Below are 12,781 nucleotides of genomic sequence, written 5' to 3' on the forward strand. Positions count from 1 at the left end.
GGGCTTGTGGAGCAGACACAGCTGTGGTATGAATAGATCGGGGATGCCTCTCCTTGCACAGGATGCATCACCAAAGGACAACATGTAGGTACCACACAAGGGGATGGCAAATCAGAGACAACTTGAAACGCAGCAGTAGCAATGTTAGTGATGCTGGCACTGCAGCTAAAGGCTAGAAATAAGCAGTCTCTTAATAGTAGATGGTGCTAACTAGCCTTCTTCCATCATCGGGACATTCCATACTGCTGTGTTCAACTCCAGACTGCATAACATCTTAACGTCCTACTGAAAGCACAGAAGACGTGAGTTTTCTGTGTGGTATCTGCTAATCCCAGCTCTTGCAGATACATCTTGAACTGCCCACTCAGCCAGGACCAGAGCAGCTACTGGGTGGCCTCGTTCACAGGATTCCTGAGGCTGCCAGGAGCCCCTGGAGGTCTCCAACAAAAGCCCCCTGCTCAAAGCAGGGTCAGCAACAGAGTCAAGTTCACTTGTGTCTCCAAAAGCATCTTTACTTGGCACTGTCTCCCCAGACACCAAATGGAAAGAAGGCAAAACTGTATATTTCTATGGACATCCCCATTATTTTTGTGTACTCTCCGATAGCTCAGCTAGTGACAGGGCATTTATTTCCTGATAGTTACTGAAGGATGGAAATAACAAACACAGGGAGGCAGAAGGCATTCGTGCCAAGTTCACTTGAGCACACATATAGTTCAAATACTAGAGATGAGAGATGATGAGATATTAAAGCTTAGTCCCTCAGATAGCTCCATTTAAATTAAAGGAGGCTCATCACTTTATACAGGGAATCCCACAGTATCTGTGTGGGGGGTGTGTGTATAATATGCTTACATAACTAGATTCTCTCTCAAAAACGTACTGACAGCATCAATAGTAGTCCCAGTTTATCATCTTTCAAAACAAAGTAATTAATCGTCCTTTTTAAGAGCAGGCACAACTTGCAATGAGCTGCCTAACCACTTCTTTCAGAGCCCAGGTCTGAATAAGCTTGGCCTACAAGCCTGTTAACAAACAAACTGCTTTCTAACTAGAGGCATATTCCTCAAAAGAGGTTTTTTGCTTAGATAACTAAGACAAATGTCCCACTTACATGTTAATTAGGCTACACAATTCCCACATGCATTAAAATTACAAAAACAACTGCTTTACAGTGCACACAGCAATAAATCTTATAATTAAGAAAGGGGAGATCACATTTCTCAGAGAAGATGGTTTTACAGAGTTTTAACACTCCTTATATAGACAGAATGAGCAGCTGGATACTGCACGCCTGGAGCCAGACCCCAATCTTCCTATAGTCCAGAGCTGCTGCGATACAGAGCACTAGTTGAACTTGGTGACTAGTTGAATTACAGTGGCTGGAAGCGTCAGACATTTTGTGCAATGAAGCAATTTGAACAAGATTTGAAAACATACTCAAGGGTACACCGTGCAGACTAGACAGCAACACAATCTTTAGATTTGAATTCAAATCTCCTGTTCTCCCAAACTTTCAATCTATAGCTTGTTGTAACCAATTATGCCATAACACAGGCTTGCAGAACCTAAAATTTCCAGAAATGGTTAGGAGGAACACACTCCACGAATATTTCTTGTTCAGTCTTTCCCCATCTCAACCACTGGCTTAGGATCAACTGTGCTGGCAAAATAACACAAAGGATTTGCCTCCTGTCTGTATTTTGCTTATTTATTTTCTTTGAATTTCATCCTGCTTTCCAACTGTCCCTTGATGCTACGACCGCTCTTGACTTCCGTACTGCACCAGCAGTACTTCATCCTGTGAATCTTTGAACAACTTTTGTAACTTCCTGAAATCAATTCTGTAAATTTAACCTCTCTCAAGATTGTGTCCCAGATGTATAAAATGTGTAATATGATTTGGAAAAAAAAAAAAAAAATCCTTCCTTCTCTGCAAAACAGCTTCAGCATGGTTACTGGAGTTGTCAGACAGGGAGAGAGCACTGGCTGTTTCGCTGAACGAGAAAGCTGCAATCTCCACAGCACCAGTGAGGCTCGCGCCCTTCTGCAACGAGGCAAATTTCTGAACTTCAGCCCAAAACTTTCCCACACAGCAAGCTTCTCTCTTCCCCTTCAGGGCACCTCCACAGATACACCAAACCCAGCCTAAAAGAATCACTTTTGCTAATTGTAAATCAAATCCTTTTTCTCCTTTTTTTTAAATCTACCTCGGTTTTGTGATCATATCTACTATATCATCTAGGTAGATCATAACTACTATAGATCTACCTAGATCATATAGTACAGACACATAAATTTAAGGCTGTACAGAGAACCGCATTGGAAAAGAGTGCTTTAATCTTCACTAGATTACTGTGCTGGTTCTGGCTGGGATAGAGTTAATTTTCTTCACAGTAGCTACTATGGGGCTATGTTTTAGAATTGTGCTGAAAACAGTGTTGATAATACAGGGATGTTTTTGTTCCTGCTGAGCAGTGCTTACACAGAGTCAAGGCCTTTTCTGCTCCTCACCCCACCCCACCAGCCAGTAGGCTGGGGGGGCACAAGAAGCTGGGAGGGGACACGGCTGGGACAGCTGACCCCAACTGACCAAAGGGCTGTTCCATACCATATGGCATCATGCTCAGCATATAAAGCTGGGGAAGAAGAAGGAAGGGGGGGACGTTTGCAGTGATGGCGTTTGTCTTTCCAAGTAACCGTTACACATGATGGAGCCCTGCTTTCCTGGAGATGGCTGCACACCTGCCTGCCCGTGGGAAGGAGTGAATGAATTCCTTGTTTTGCTTTGCCTGCGTGCGCAGCTTTTGCTTTCCCTATTAAACTGTCTTTATCTCAACCCATGAGTGTTCTCACTTTTATTCTTCTGGTTCTCTCCCCCATCCCATTGTGGGGGGAGTCAGCGAGTGGCTGTGTGGGGCTCAGTTGCCGACTGGGCTTAAACAACAACAATCCCATATAACTTTTGTTTACGTGTGTGATATATTCAAGGCAATGATTATGTAAAACAACACCATTCTTATTATGTTTGGATCCTTGCCCTAAATAATTGTATGGTATGATCACAGACTGATGCTTGTCATCCTTGGGATACTGAAGATGAGGAAGACGCTTGCAGTAGTACCACAGATTTACATTATAGCCTGGACTTGGTGACGAAGGCGGCACTGGAGACATCCCACAGCACCTCTGCATTGTAACAGAAGAGTTCTCTTCTGTTTCAATATACAAATATACAAGTTGTCTTCGAATGGTCCACTCGATCTTAAAGAATCTGTTTTTCCAAGAAAACAGCAAAATACTTTTATTTCTCTTAATTCTCAGGAAAGTTTACATTTTACTTCCTTTTGTTAAATCAACTGCATCTTATCAATTCCATCTACCATTTCAGGCACACCAAGCGTGAAATTTATATCCCCCTGAATTCAGTCGTCGCTTAACATGGAAACAGGTTTGATCAGCAGAGTCAGTATTTCCTCCGTACAATTAACAAACATGAACATACAAAGATGAGCACAAAGGTCTCGCATAACAGAGGTTTTGCCCACTTTTCAAAAGATTGAAGCTCCAGCAGGCTGATCCCTCCTACAGTAAGCAATAATGGAGATCGGCCTTCAGCTCCACCTCTCTAAGCAACATGTCTGAAAAAAATCCGTTAAATGCTTAAGCTCCTAACACATTTCCAAAATATCCTTATTACTCCCTTTAACTATCTGGAGCACATGAAATTTCCAGCAGTTCTGCTTCCATTTTTCAGAACTTAGCGAGATTTAAAAAAAAAACAAAATCAGAGCCTATTATTCCACGTACTAACTTAAAAGTACACGTTTGCAGAAATAATTCAGAAATATTTAGACACTAAAAATCCATAGGAAGCTAAGGAGAAATTATGAAATACTTAAAAAAAATTGGTTGCTTTCTACTCTTTATGAGAAAATCTAGGTTTCCTGTCAGGTTTCAGCTTAGGAGGGATTCAGATAATTATTTAAACTGAAATGTGTCTCTGGTAGATACAGACATTTCATCATTATATTGTCCTACTGAATGGGCAGTATGTCGCATGAGGTGTACCATATCTTCATTATAAATGTGCTACGCTGTAACGGCTAACAAGAAAAATTGTAAATTATCTACTTAAGTAAAAACAGCTAGCATATTAAGGGGATGACATGTTCTGATGAATCAAATAATTTTTCCTTCTCTTTCATTCCCCTCTAAAACTTCAAAGCAATCAAATGTTGTTTATGCATAAAATTTAATCCTTTCATCAATCTGTAGTTTGATTGAATTTGCATACTCTATTTCCTATAAGTCAATGTGAAGAGAGCTTCATGTAATTGAAACCATTTCCCCTCCAGTCCTCCTATCTTCACTGTAATATTTTCTATTAGTAGCTCTATTACGCCTAATATCCGTAATGTTGGCAGATTAGAATTTTCACTTAATGCAACCTGTATTTATAAACCACTAGGATGAAAAAAAGAACAAATACAAGAAAGAGGAAACAATAATTACCTGTCTTTGATGCCACACAGATCAATGTGTAAATCACTAAAATTCCCCAGGGAGCCTTGCTGAACTAAAATGAGGTCCTTGGGCTGGTTATCAATAAAGATGAGCCTCATACAGCCTTGAAAAGCAGTAATGGGATTTAAACATTGGGAATCGGTGAAATTGTCAGGGCACCCTGTGGGAAAAAGAGAAGAGGCAGAGAAGAACATTGGAGTGTTCATCTATTTCTGCTGGGATTTCCCGATGCAAGAACTCGGAGGCTCATTATTCCAAGTGTTTTCACTCCTTGTGCTACGCAACCTTCTGTGTCATAAATCCTTCAGTAAGAAAAATTTTTTTTTTTTTTTAAGAGAAAAAAAGAGCAGTCACTGGAAACACAGAGTATATGGTATATGGTTTTCACATGTGCTAAGCAAAATCAAAATGTGTTTTTTTCCATCTTCTTTAAACTCCACAGTTGATAGCGACTGACTCCATAAAAAAAAAAGCAGTGCAAATTGTAAAATCACTCTGGGTTAAATTCTGCTGCTGAGGCAATCCACAGAATAAAAGGATGAAAGCCTGTGGACAGCAAGCAAGAAAACCATTTGTATCTGAGTTTCCTCAGTATTTGGCCAGCTCTGGGATCCAAAGCCTCCTGCATGTCCTCACTTAATGCTGTATCCAGAGGGTTCATCGAGATCAGAGCCTCTCCGCGGTAAGCACTACACAGAAATATATTAGATAAAAAGACAGTTGATGACATTCCCTTTATCTAAATTAATGTTTCCACTCCAAAAAGCAGAAGGTAGTATTTTTCAAGACTCTTCTTTCCATTTTCAAAATTGAGCTAAACCTACATTCATCTCCATGACAGCACAGTACCTCGATACCTTTGTAGATTTGAGCCATATGTCAATTAAGCTCTGAAGTCTAAAGTCACTGATCCTGATCAGGATAGTGATATCTGCAGGAATGCTAATAATACTAATAGTCCTCAGGCCTTTTAACTAGAAAAAACACTTGTGGCTAATACAGCTATGTAGCTATTGCATGTTTTGCCAGCTAGATGTAGGTACCCATTGGCTACCACTACCAGTAGTCCACTTTTACAGCTGTGTTAGCAGTTCTGCTCGTTCGCTCTCTGTCAGGGTTGACCAAGACCCTTCGATCTTCCCACAATGCTGTATGCACTGCAACTCAACAGGGGGTCTAAAATCAGTTATTACATTTGCTTTTGGCTGCAAACGGAGTGCACCTGGGGAGAAATCAATGGCGAGCACCTGAGGATCTGCATCATGAAAACCTGTCCTGCATCTGTCTGAAACAACCTACCTCCAAAATAGTAGCTGTTCCCAGAGTAGATCCTTGAGACAGTGGTTGCATGGCTAGCAGTGGCAGCGTTGTTATCCAGTGTCAGGGTAATGCGATGTCTTCTGGCATTGATGTTAACAGAATGCCAAAGCCCATCATGGAGATTGGTGCCTGGCAAACAACAAGTACGAAGAGTGGAAAAAAAAAAAGGTACAGGAGACAACTGTGTTCTTCCAACCACCTTTTGCTTCCAAATTCTGACCACAAATGTGCAGCTGACCCCAAAATAGGGAGAACTGGCAGCTGAAAAGAACTCATTACCTCTGGAAGCAAACTGACATAGAAGAAAAGGCCCGAGAAGAGAAAGCTTTTGAGAGTATTTAAGTAGGTCATCTCACATTTTAATCTAACCTATTTCTGGTTCTGCAGGCACTCAGCAAGCTAGGAGGGCCCTTCGCCTTTCTGGTAGCACATTATTACCATTTTGTAGGTCTTTATGTCTTATTTTCAGTCTGTTGGAAAATGCTTAATAGCTCACAGGAGCGTGCAGAGAAGACCTCTGTTGACCTTCTGGTACTGAACACATGCCTGAGATTGCAGAGGATTAGATTCAGTGAGATAGTCATACCCTGTCTCAGGCTCCAATATGAAACCTGACAAACGCCAGTAGGTACCAGTAGGATTCGTGTTCCTTAAAACCCTTCAGCACTAAGTTAGCACGCAGTCTTATTGATGGATGTACCAAAGCCTTTCTATATTGGATTTCAACACGGGTCTTGTGAGAGCTGGGCTTGTTGCTCTGACCAGGAGCCTGTGACGGTACATGAGAGATTATGGTATTGGGCAGCCTCCTTCTCTTCTAGACACTTGTGCAAAGTGGGAAATAACCTCTCTGTTTCCTTATTCTGAAAATCAGTGTTGCATCTCATGGCTCTTGAAATAGCACCACACAGCTACAAAGAAACTCCACATCCTCTATTCTGCCAGCCATGAAAATCAGTGGGCAAGCTTCTGAGCTCACACACAGTGGTGCAAGATCAAAAGTAACCTAAATACAGCTCAAAATACACTACTGTCAGGCTGGAGTCACCAAGACCAGGTGCAGGCAACTAGTATTTACTCCCCCCCCAATGGAATATTTTTCATTAATGTCGCTTTCAGAAGAAACAAATGAACACTTAGTGACACAAAGAGGTGTGAGAACAGTTCAAAACAAAATAAAATAATTGTGGGTGTTATGTGTATGAAAAGCCATTTCATTATGAATTTGAAAATGAGACCATTCCCACAGCAATGGCTGTTAACGCATGCACAATTTCCATAGAATAAGAGGCTGGCTTCCCAGCAAAAATGGATGATTTTTCAACTAGAACACATCCGTTTTGAAGTGAAATACATTGTTGAAGTTTGAAAACATGTCAAAACAAAATAGGTCCCATTTGGGGCAAAAATAGGTCCATTCTTGAGCAAGCACGAGTTTATTGTGAGTACCTGACATCTGCAGAACATGGCACTTGCAATTTCTGCATATTTTCCATGTTTAAGCAGGCAGTTTGGCAATGTTTTGGATAGCACCAAAGGCTGGGCTCAGGTTCATGATTTCAGAACTCCATAAAAACAAATACACCCAACCAAATATTGACATTGTCTCAGCTTTGTCAACAATTTAATTAGGACTGCAATAAAGGCTGGAAACTCAGTTTTCAGTATTCAATTGCAGCAGGCTAAGGCTGTAGCAATCTACATGAATAAGGATAGATACAGGGCTGCCTCATTTTCTATCATAAAGGGGAATGAAGCACGCATATGGAACAGCTCTGCTTTGACAACTCTGTCAGATTTTATCTCTGCTTCTTTTAATAGACACATCTGCCCTCTTTTAGTCTGTACTGGGAATATTTTAACATTACATAATTTTAAACAGCTGCTCTTTTAGAAAATATTATTATTATTATTTAGTTCCATCTGAGTTCCATCAGTCTATTACTCACCCACCTTTGGAAACTGGGTATTCAACCTATGCAGAAAATGAATTTCCCACTCTCCCACCCAGCATGGCTGCATAGCAGCAAGTGATTTGCAGAGCTCCTGGGCTAAGAACATTTCTGTTTGGGATGCCAGCACGGCTTATATAGGTGACACTGGGATGGGAGCTGGGCCACTCTGGTCCTGCCTCTGTTGTACAGTCTGAAATTGTTTCCCTGTTGTCTCTGGGAGCCAATGTTCTGGTAAGTGTTTACAAGCAACTTCACCTGAATTTTAGGTCAGAGAGGCAATGCCATTTCACCCTCTTGCACCCCGCCAGCTGCACAAAGCAACTTGCAAACTGGCTAAGGAGGCCAATGAGGGAGTGTTGGGAGAGGAAGCCCATAATCGGTCTCTCTTCTGAGCACAGCATAAAGGGAGAGCATAAAGCTACAGTCAGAGGAAGAAAATAAGCTCTGAGGCTGCCTTAACTTGTGCTGGGGAATGGTGCAGCGGCTGAACTGGCTCCCAGCTGACTTCAGCACAATCTGAGGATGGGAAACAAGAAGGTCTTCATGTGACCTGACTGAAGAAAATTTATAGCATGACTGTTAAAAAACACAGAGGCTGAGCCAGTCGTCAGGTACACTGAGTCTGGAGATCTCAGGATGCCAACTTTCCGTGCTTAGACCTACCTCGAGCTGCACAGAGTGGTTCTACCACTGAAAAGCAAGAGAAAATTTGAAAAGAGAAAGGAAGATTGGGTGCTTCCTTATTTCACCATCATTTCATCCTGTGGGGTTGGACCTTTGCATTTTACAGGGGGACAGATGAGAGTAAACAAAACTAAAGTACCTTCACTGATTTCCACTGGGTTCTCCGTCTCTTTCTGAATAAGTAGCATCAATCTCCCACTATGAAGGTAAACCAAGAGAGGTCCCGAATTTTCAGACAATTTGGTGAACAGAAGTAAGCCGTCATTATTCCATGTTCGAAACTGGAAGCTGACTGACAAACCGTCAATTTGAGGAGTGCCAGGTAGTAGCAAGTAGCTTCGACTAGCGCTGACAAAGGTGATAGGAACAATTTGTGGTTCTGAGCAGGAAAAGGTCACGTTCCCCTGCAAATAATGAAAATCAAAGATAATCAACATGACAACTTTTTTTTTTTTTGGTCATCCCAAAACATCCATAGTTAAATAAGCTCATTGGATTTCTAGTGGCCCTCAAGGTTGCAACAGGTATTGTTATTCAGACACAAATCTTTGGAACTCATTAGGAAATGTATCTGTCCATCCTGGGAAAACACATCTGACTTCAGAATTTTACTTTAACCCCAAATGGAGGCAGGGGAGGGGGAATATAAAAAATCAAAACCTCAATTCTTAGAATGATCTAAAACATGTCCAAATGTCCCAAATGAAGACCGTGCCTGGGTGCAGAAAGGCTCATTTGGTAGCCCAGACAGACCATCTCCACATGGCCACATCTGCTTTGTGTCTCCCAGCACCTCCCATTTTCCCAGCACCTCCCATTTCAAACTCAAGTTCAACTTTACGTCAATAAAATCAAACTCATTTGGATCTATGTTGACTTCAGGAGCTGACACTGAAGCACTAGCAAGTCCACCTGAACCTTCATGTGCTGCAGGATGTGATACACATGTCCTGCGTTGGCTCTGCACTGATGGGACTACAGAGGTGTGAAAAAGGCAAGCTGCAAGTGAAAAAACAAAGCATCCTCCAATGCACAGGGATTCAACCAAACAGACTAGATTTATTCTAAATATAAGCCAAAATGCAGCCATTAATTACAGTGCTTTTTACCAATTACATCAATGCTACATAACCTTAAAAGTAAAAACTCGCTCATCTACTTGAATCTACTACACAAAGCGAAACATGAGGCAAATTTCCTTGGTTTAGTTCAAATATTCAATATATAACTTGCAGTAGCACTACTGGTTATGTTTTCTTTTACTCAGAGTGACACAGCCCTGTGCTACTCCAAATAATAAAAGTCCACTTAACAATAACACAAATAATTAAAAACAATTATTCTGAAATTATTTCAAAATTCATAAGAAAACGCAAAGAAAAAGTAACTTGAATACAGCATTTATAGTGGGATAAAACAATAGTGAGATTTGCTGGTGAGTTCTAGGTCTCATGGTTTCCACGGGACATTTTGAGGAATTATTAAAACATTACATACACAGCAAGCATGGTGAAATCCAACACCATTTCAATGCCAAACTTAGCTGATTACCTCAGTCATCCAGCCCTGAAATCAATGGTGCTATTTGCCCAGAAGAGCAGCACATTTTCTCAAAGCAGTCAGCAGAATCTGTACCAGCATGTATCACTGTAGTTTGTAGACAGACAGACTCCACCGTTTTGTTCAGTCGTTGTAGATTACTCAACCAGGTCATTCAAGTCATGTAATAAAACCTTAACAATATATAAAGGCGGGACGCATTTAAGGAGCCACGTCTTTCAAAGCCGCTCCAGGAGATTGCTGCAGCCAGCTTGCTTTGAACTAGGCTGCTTTGTAAAATAGCAACTGGAATCTGATTGGAGTAAAAGGCTTTTTAAGTCTTTTTGGAGTAAAAGATTTAAAATAAGCCAATAAAGACCCCGTGCAGTCAATATGCTTTCAGCTGTTTGCAGCAGCACCATAGGAAAGTACCCCTGATGCATATGCATGGGCATTGGAGTAAAAGGCTTTCTCCATGGCACTGCTTCTCATCAGAGCTGGTACCTTGCTCTAACAGGATAATGATAATGACCAGCACTTGATGGATGTGTAGGAAGTTGCACAGTGCTCGGGGAATTCCTCTCTGAAATCTCAGACAGCTGATGGAACTGTTCCCTATCACTGTCAAATGCCTTTCTAGTCTTTATTTTAAAATTGAAAATAAATAAAGTGCCAGAAAGAGACCAAGTTATCACTGGATGAAACAACCCTTGATAGATATATATCAAGCTATTTACGTATTCCCTGCCCTGTTAGGTGCAGAATGCTACATACCAGATTTAGCAATGGCAAAAGGTATCCATGGGTCTATCATGTTAGAATGAGTTTTGAGACATAATCCAAAGCTTATCCAAACTCACCTGAACATTAGTCAGGTGGGAAGTAGAACAGAAATTTGCTCTCAACCTTTTAAGAGTTTCTACTACCTGCTGGGTTTTGACTGTATAAGAGATACCACAGGCTTTTTTTGTTATTGTTATTATATTTCCACCTCCATTTTCATTCAAATTCATGACAAATTACACTAAACAAAGACAGTCAACTGCAGTGTTATAAACAAATATGGTTAACATCCTCTGGAGTTTTTTAAAGGTTTAGACATTTAAAATGCCGATGACAAATTTTCTTTGGAATTTTAGATGTTTACAGTGATTCAAGTAACTCCACACAAAGTAGTAAGATATTTACAGATCTTATACATACATAACACCGGAGCTTGGAGGAAAGTTCAAACGTTATCTGAGTCTGCACTCAAGTATCTAATTTGCTTCACTGGCAGTGGGAGGCTGTAACAAAATGCAAGGCTGTAGAGGGGAGTATTTGCAACATCGGATAGGATTTTTGTCTCAAAGCTCTTTGCAGATTTTACCTACCAGCAGAACAAGCTATACCTAGACTGACTTAATGGTGCTGGAGAAGGTGAATGCTAAGATGAAAAAACATGTTTGCAACACACAACAAACTTTCAGACGAACTTACAATAAACCAGTAAAGACCCTGTGTAGTCAATATACTTTCAGCTCTTTGAAGCAGCACCAAAGGAAAGTATCCCTGATGTATACACATGGGCCTAAATATAGGGTCACATTTCTGTCTGCTTTGGATATGAGGTTCTCAGCACGTGCAACTAGTCCTAAACTGATGGATTGCTGTGACCCCTTGAAAAACTCAGCAACGCTCTCTAGTCATTCACACTAGCTAGTAATTCATGCCATCTGGGATCCGCAGAGAAGTCTCGTACTGGGACAGGAGCGGTAAAGAGTGCTGACTGAACCCATGGCCAACGCTGGGACATATGGGCAGGACCTATGCTTCTCTTCCCATGCTTAACCAGGTGAGACTTCAGGTTCTGTAGCCTCTCCACTGACTACACTGAAGCAGAGCAGATGTGATCCCACCTGCCACAAGAACAAGCAGGTGGGAATGCATAAAGGCAGTGCTGCAATGTTCTGCATGCATAGGACTAAAGGTACATTTGGGGGATAGAAAAGAGGCATGTTTGCCTTGTGGGAGAGGTTTTTTTAACAAGGTATTTTTGTTACTCTTATTCAAGAATTGAGATCTCCATCATGTAAGGGACAATAACTAATTTTAGTCAGAGCTAAAAACTAGCCAGGACATTTGGGAAAAAAATGTTAAATAAACCAACTGATGCCTTGGGAACTTAAATCAATTCAAGTGACTCATTTAGGAGGGAAAAACCTTCTCAAAGCAGCACTTCCAGAGCAAAACCAGATGACGTAGTTAATACACACAAACAATAGCTGCTGACGTTCTTACACCAACCAACGCTGCCTACATTCCTAGACACAACAGCATGAAAATTTGAAGAAGAAATACAGAATGGTTACTTTGAAAAATGTTCGTCCACTGAAGTGGGATAGGTTCCCACTAAAAAAACTGTTAAATTTGCCCTGAGTGTTATTCTCAAACAAATTATTGCAGCAGGTCTAAGTCAGAAAAGTAAACAGCTCCCCCTAAACCTGCATCTGATCAGGAGCATTTTGCTTTAATTGGCAGCAGTTCTAGAACTCTCCAGAGTACATGCAAGACTTCTGGCAGACACTTGATTTTATAAATGAACCCAGTTTAACTGAAAAGTAAAAGCTCATTGGCTAGGAAATGGGATAAGAAGAGCTTAATCCCTAGAGAAAATAAAGGAGATTCTCAGCTCTATCCAGCTGCTGGAAACTCCAGCTATCATGTGGCATTTGAGAATTCCATCGAGTCCATCATCTCCAGACTGATTAATGACT

The 12,781-nt window shown here is 41.1% G+C and overlaps 1 protein-coding gene across 1 annotated transcript in view; it reads right to left on the reverse strand.

Annotated features, from left to right (window-relative positions):
- CNTNAP5 (contactin associated protein family member 5) overlaps positions 1–12,781 on the reverse strand; it is a 294,884-nt gene that overhangs the window by 129,024 nt on the left and 153,079 nt on the right. The window contains exons 8-10 of the mRNA XM_075512059.1: positions 8,626–8,890; positions 5,827–5,976; positions 4,516–4,687 (exon numbers count right to left, since the gene is read on the reverse strand). Coding sequence (XP_075368174.1) covers positions 4,516–4,687; positions 5,827–5,976; positions 8,626–8,890 — 587 coding nt within the window. The remainder of the gene's footprint in view (positions 1–4,515; positions 4,688–5,826; positions 5,977–8,625; positions 8,891–12,781) is intronic.

This window comes from Mycteria americana, chromosome 9, assembly GCF_035582795.1.
Source record: "Mycteria americana isolate JAX WOST 10 ecotype Jacksonville Zoo and Gardens chromosome 9, USCA_MyAme_1.0, whole genome shotgun sequence".
NCBI classification, from domain to species: Eukaryota; Metazoa; Chordata; class Aves; order Ciconiiformes; family Ciconiidae; genus Mycteria; species Mycteria americana.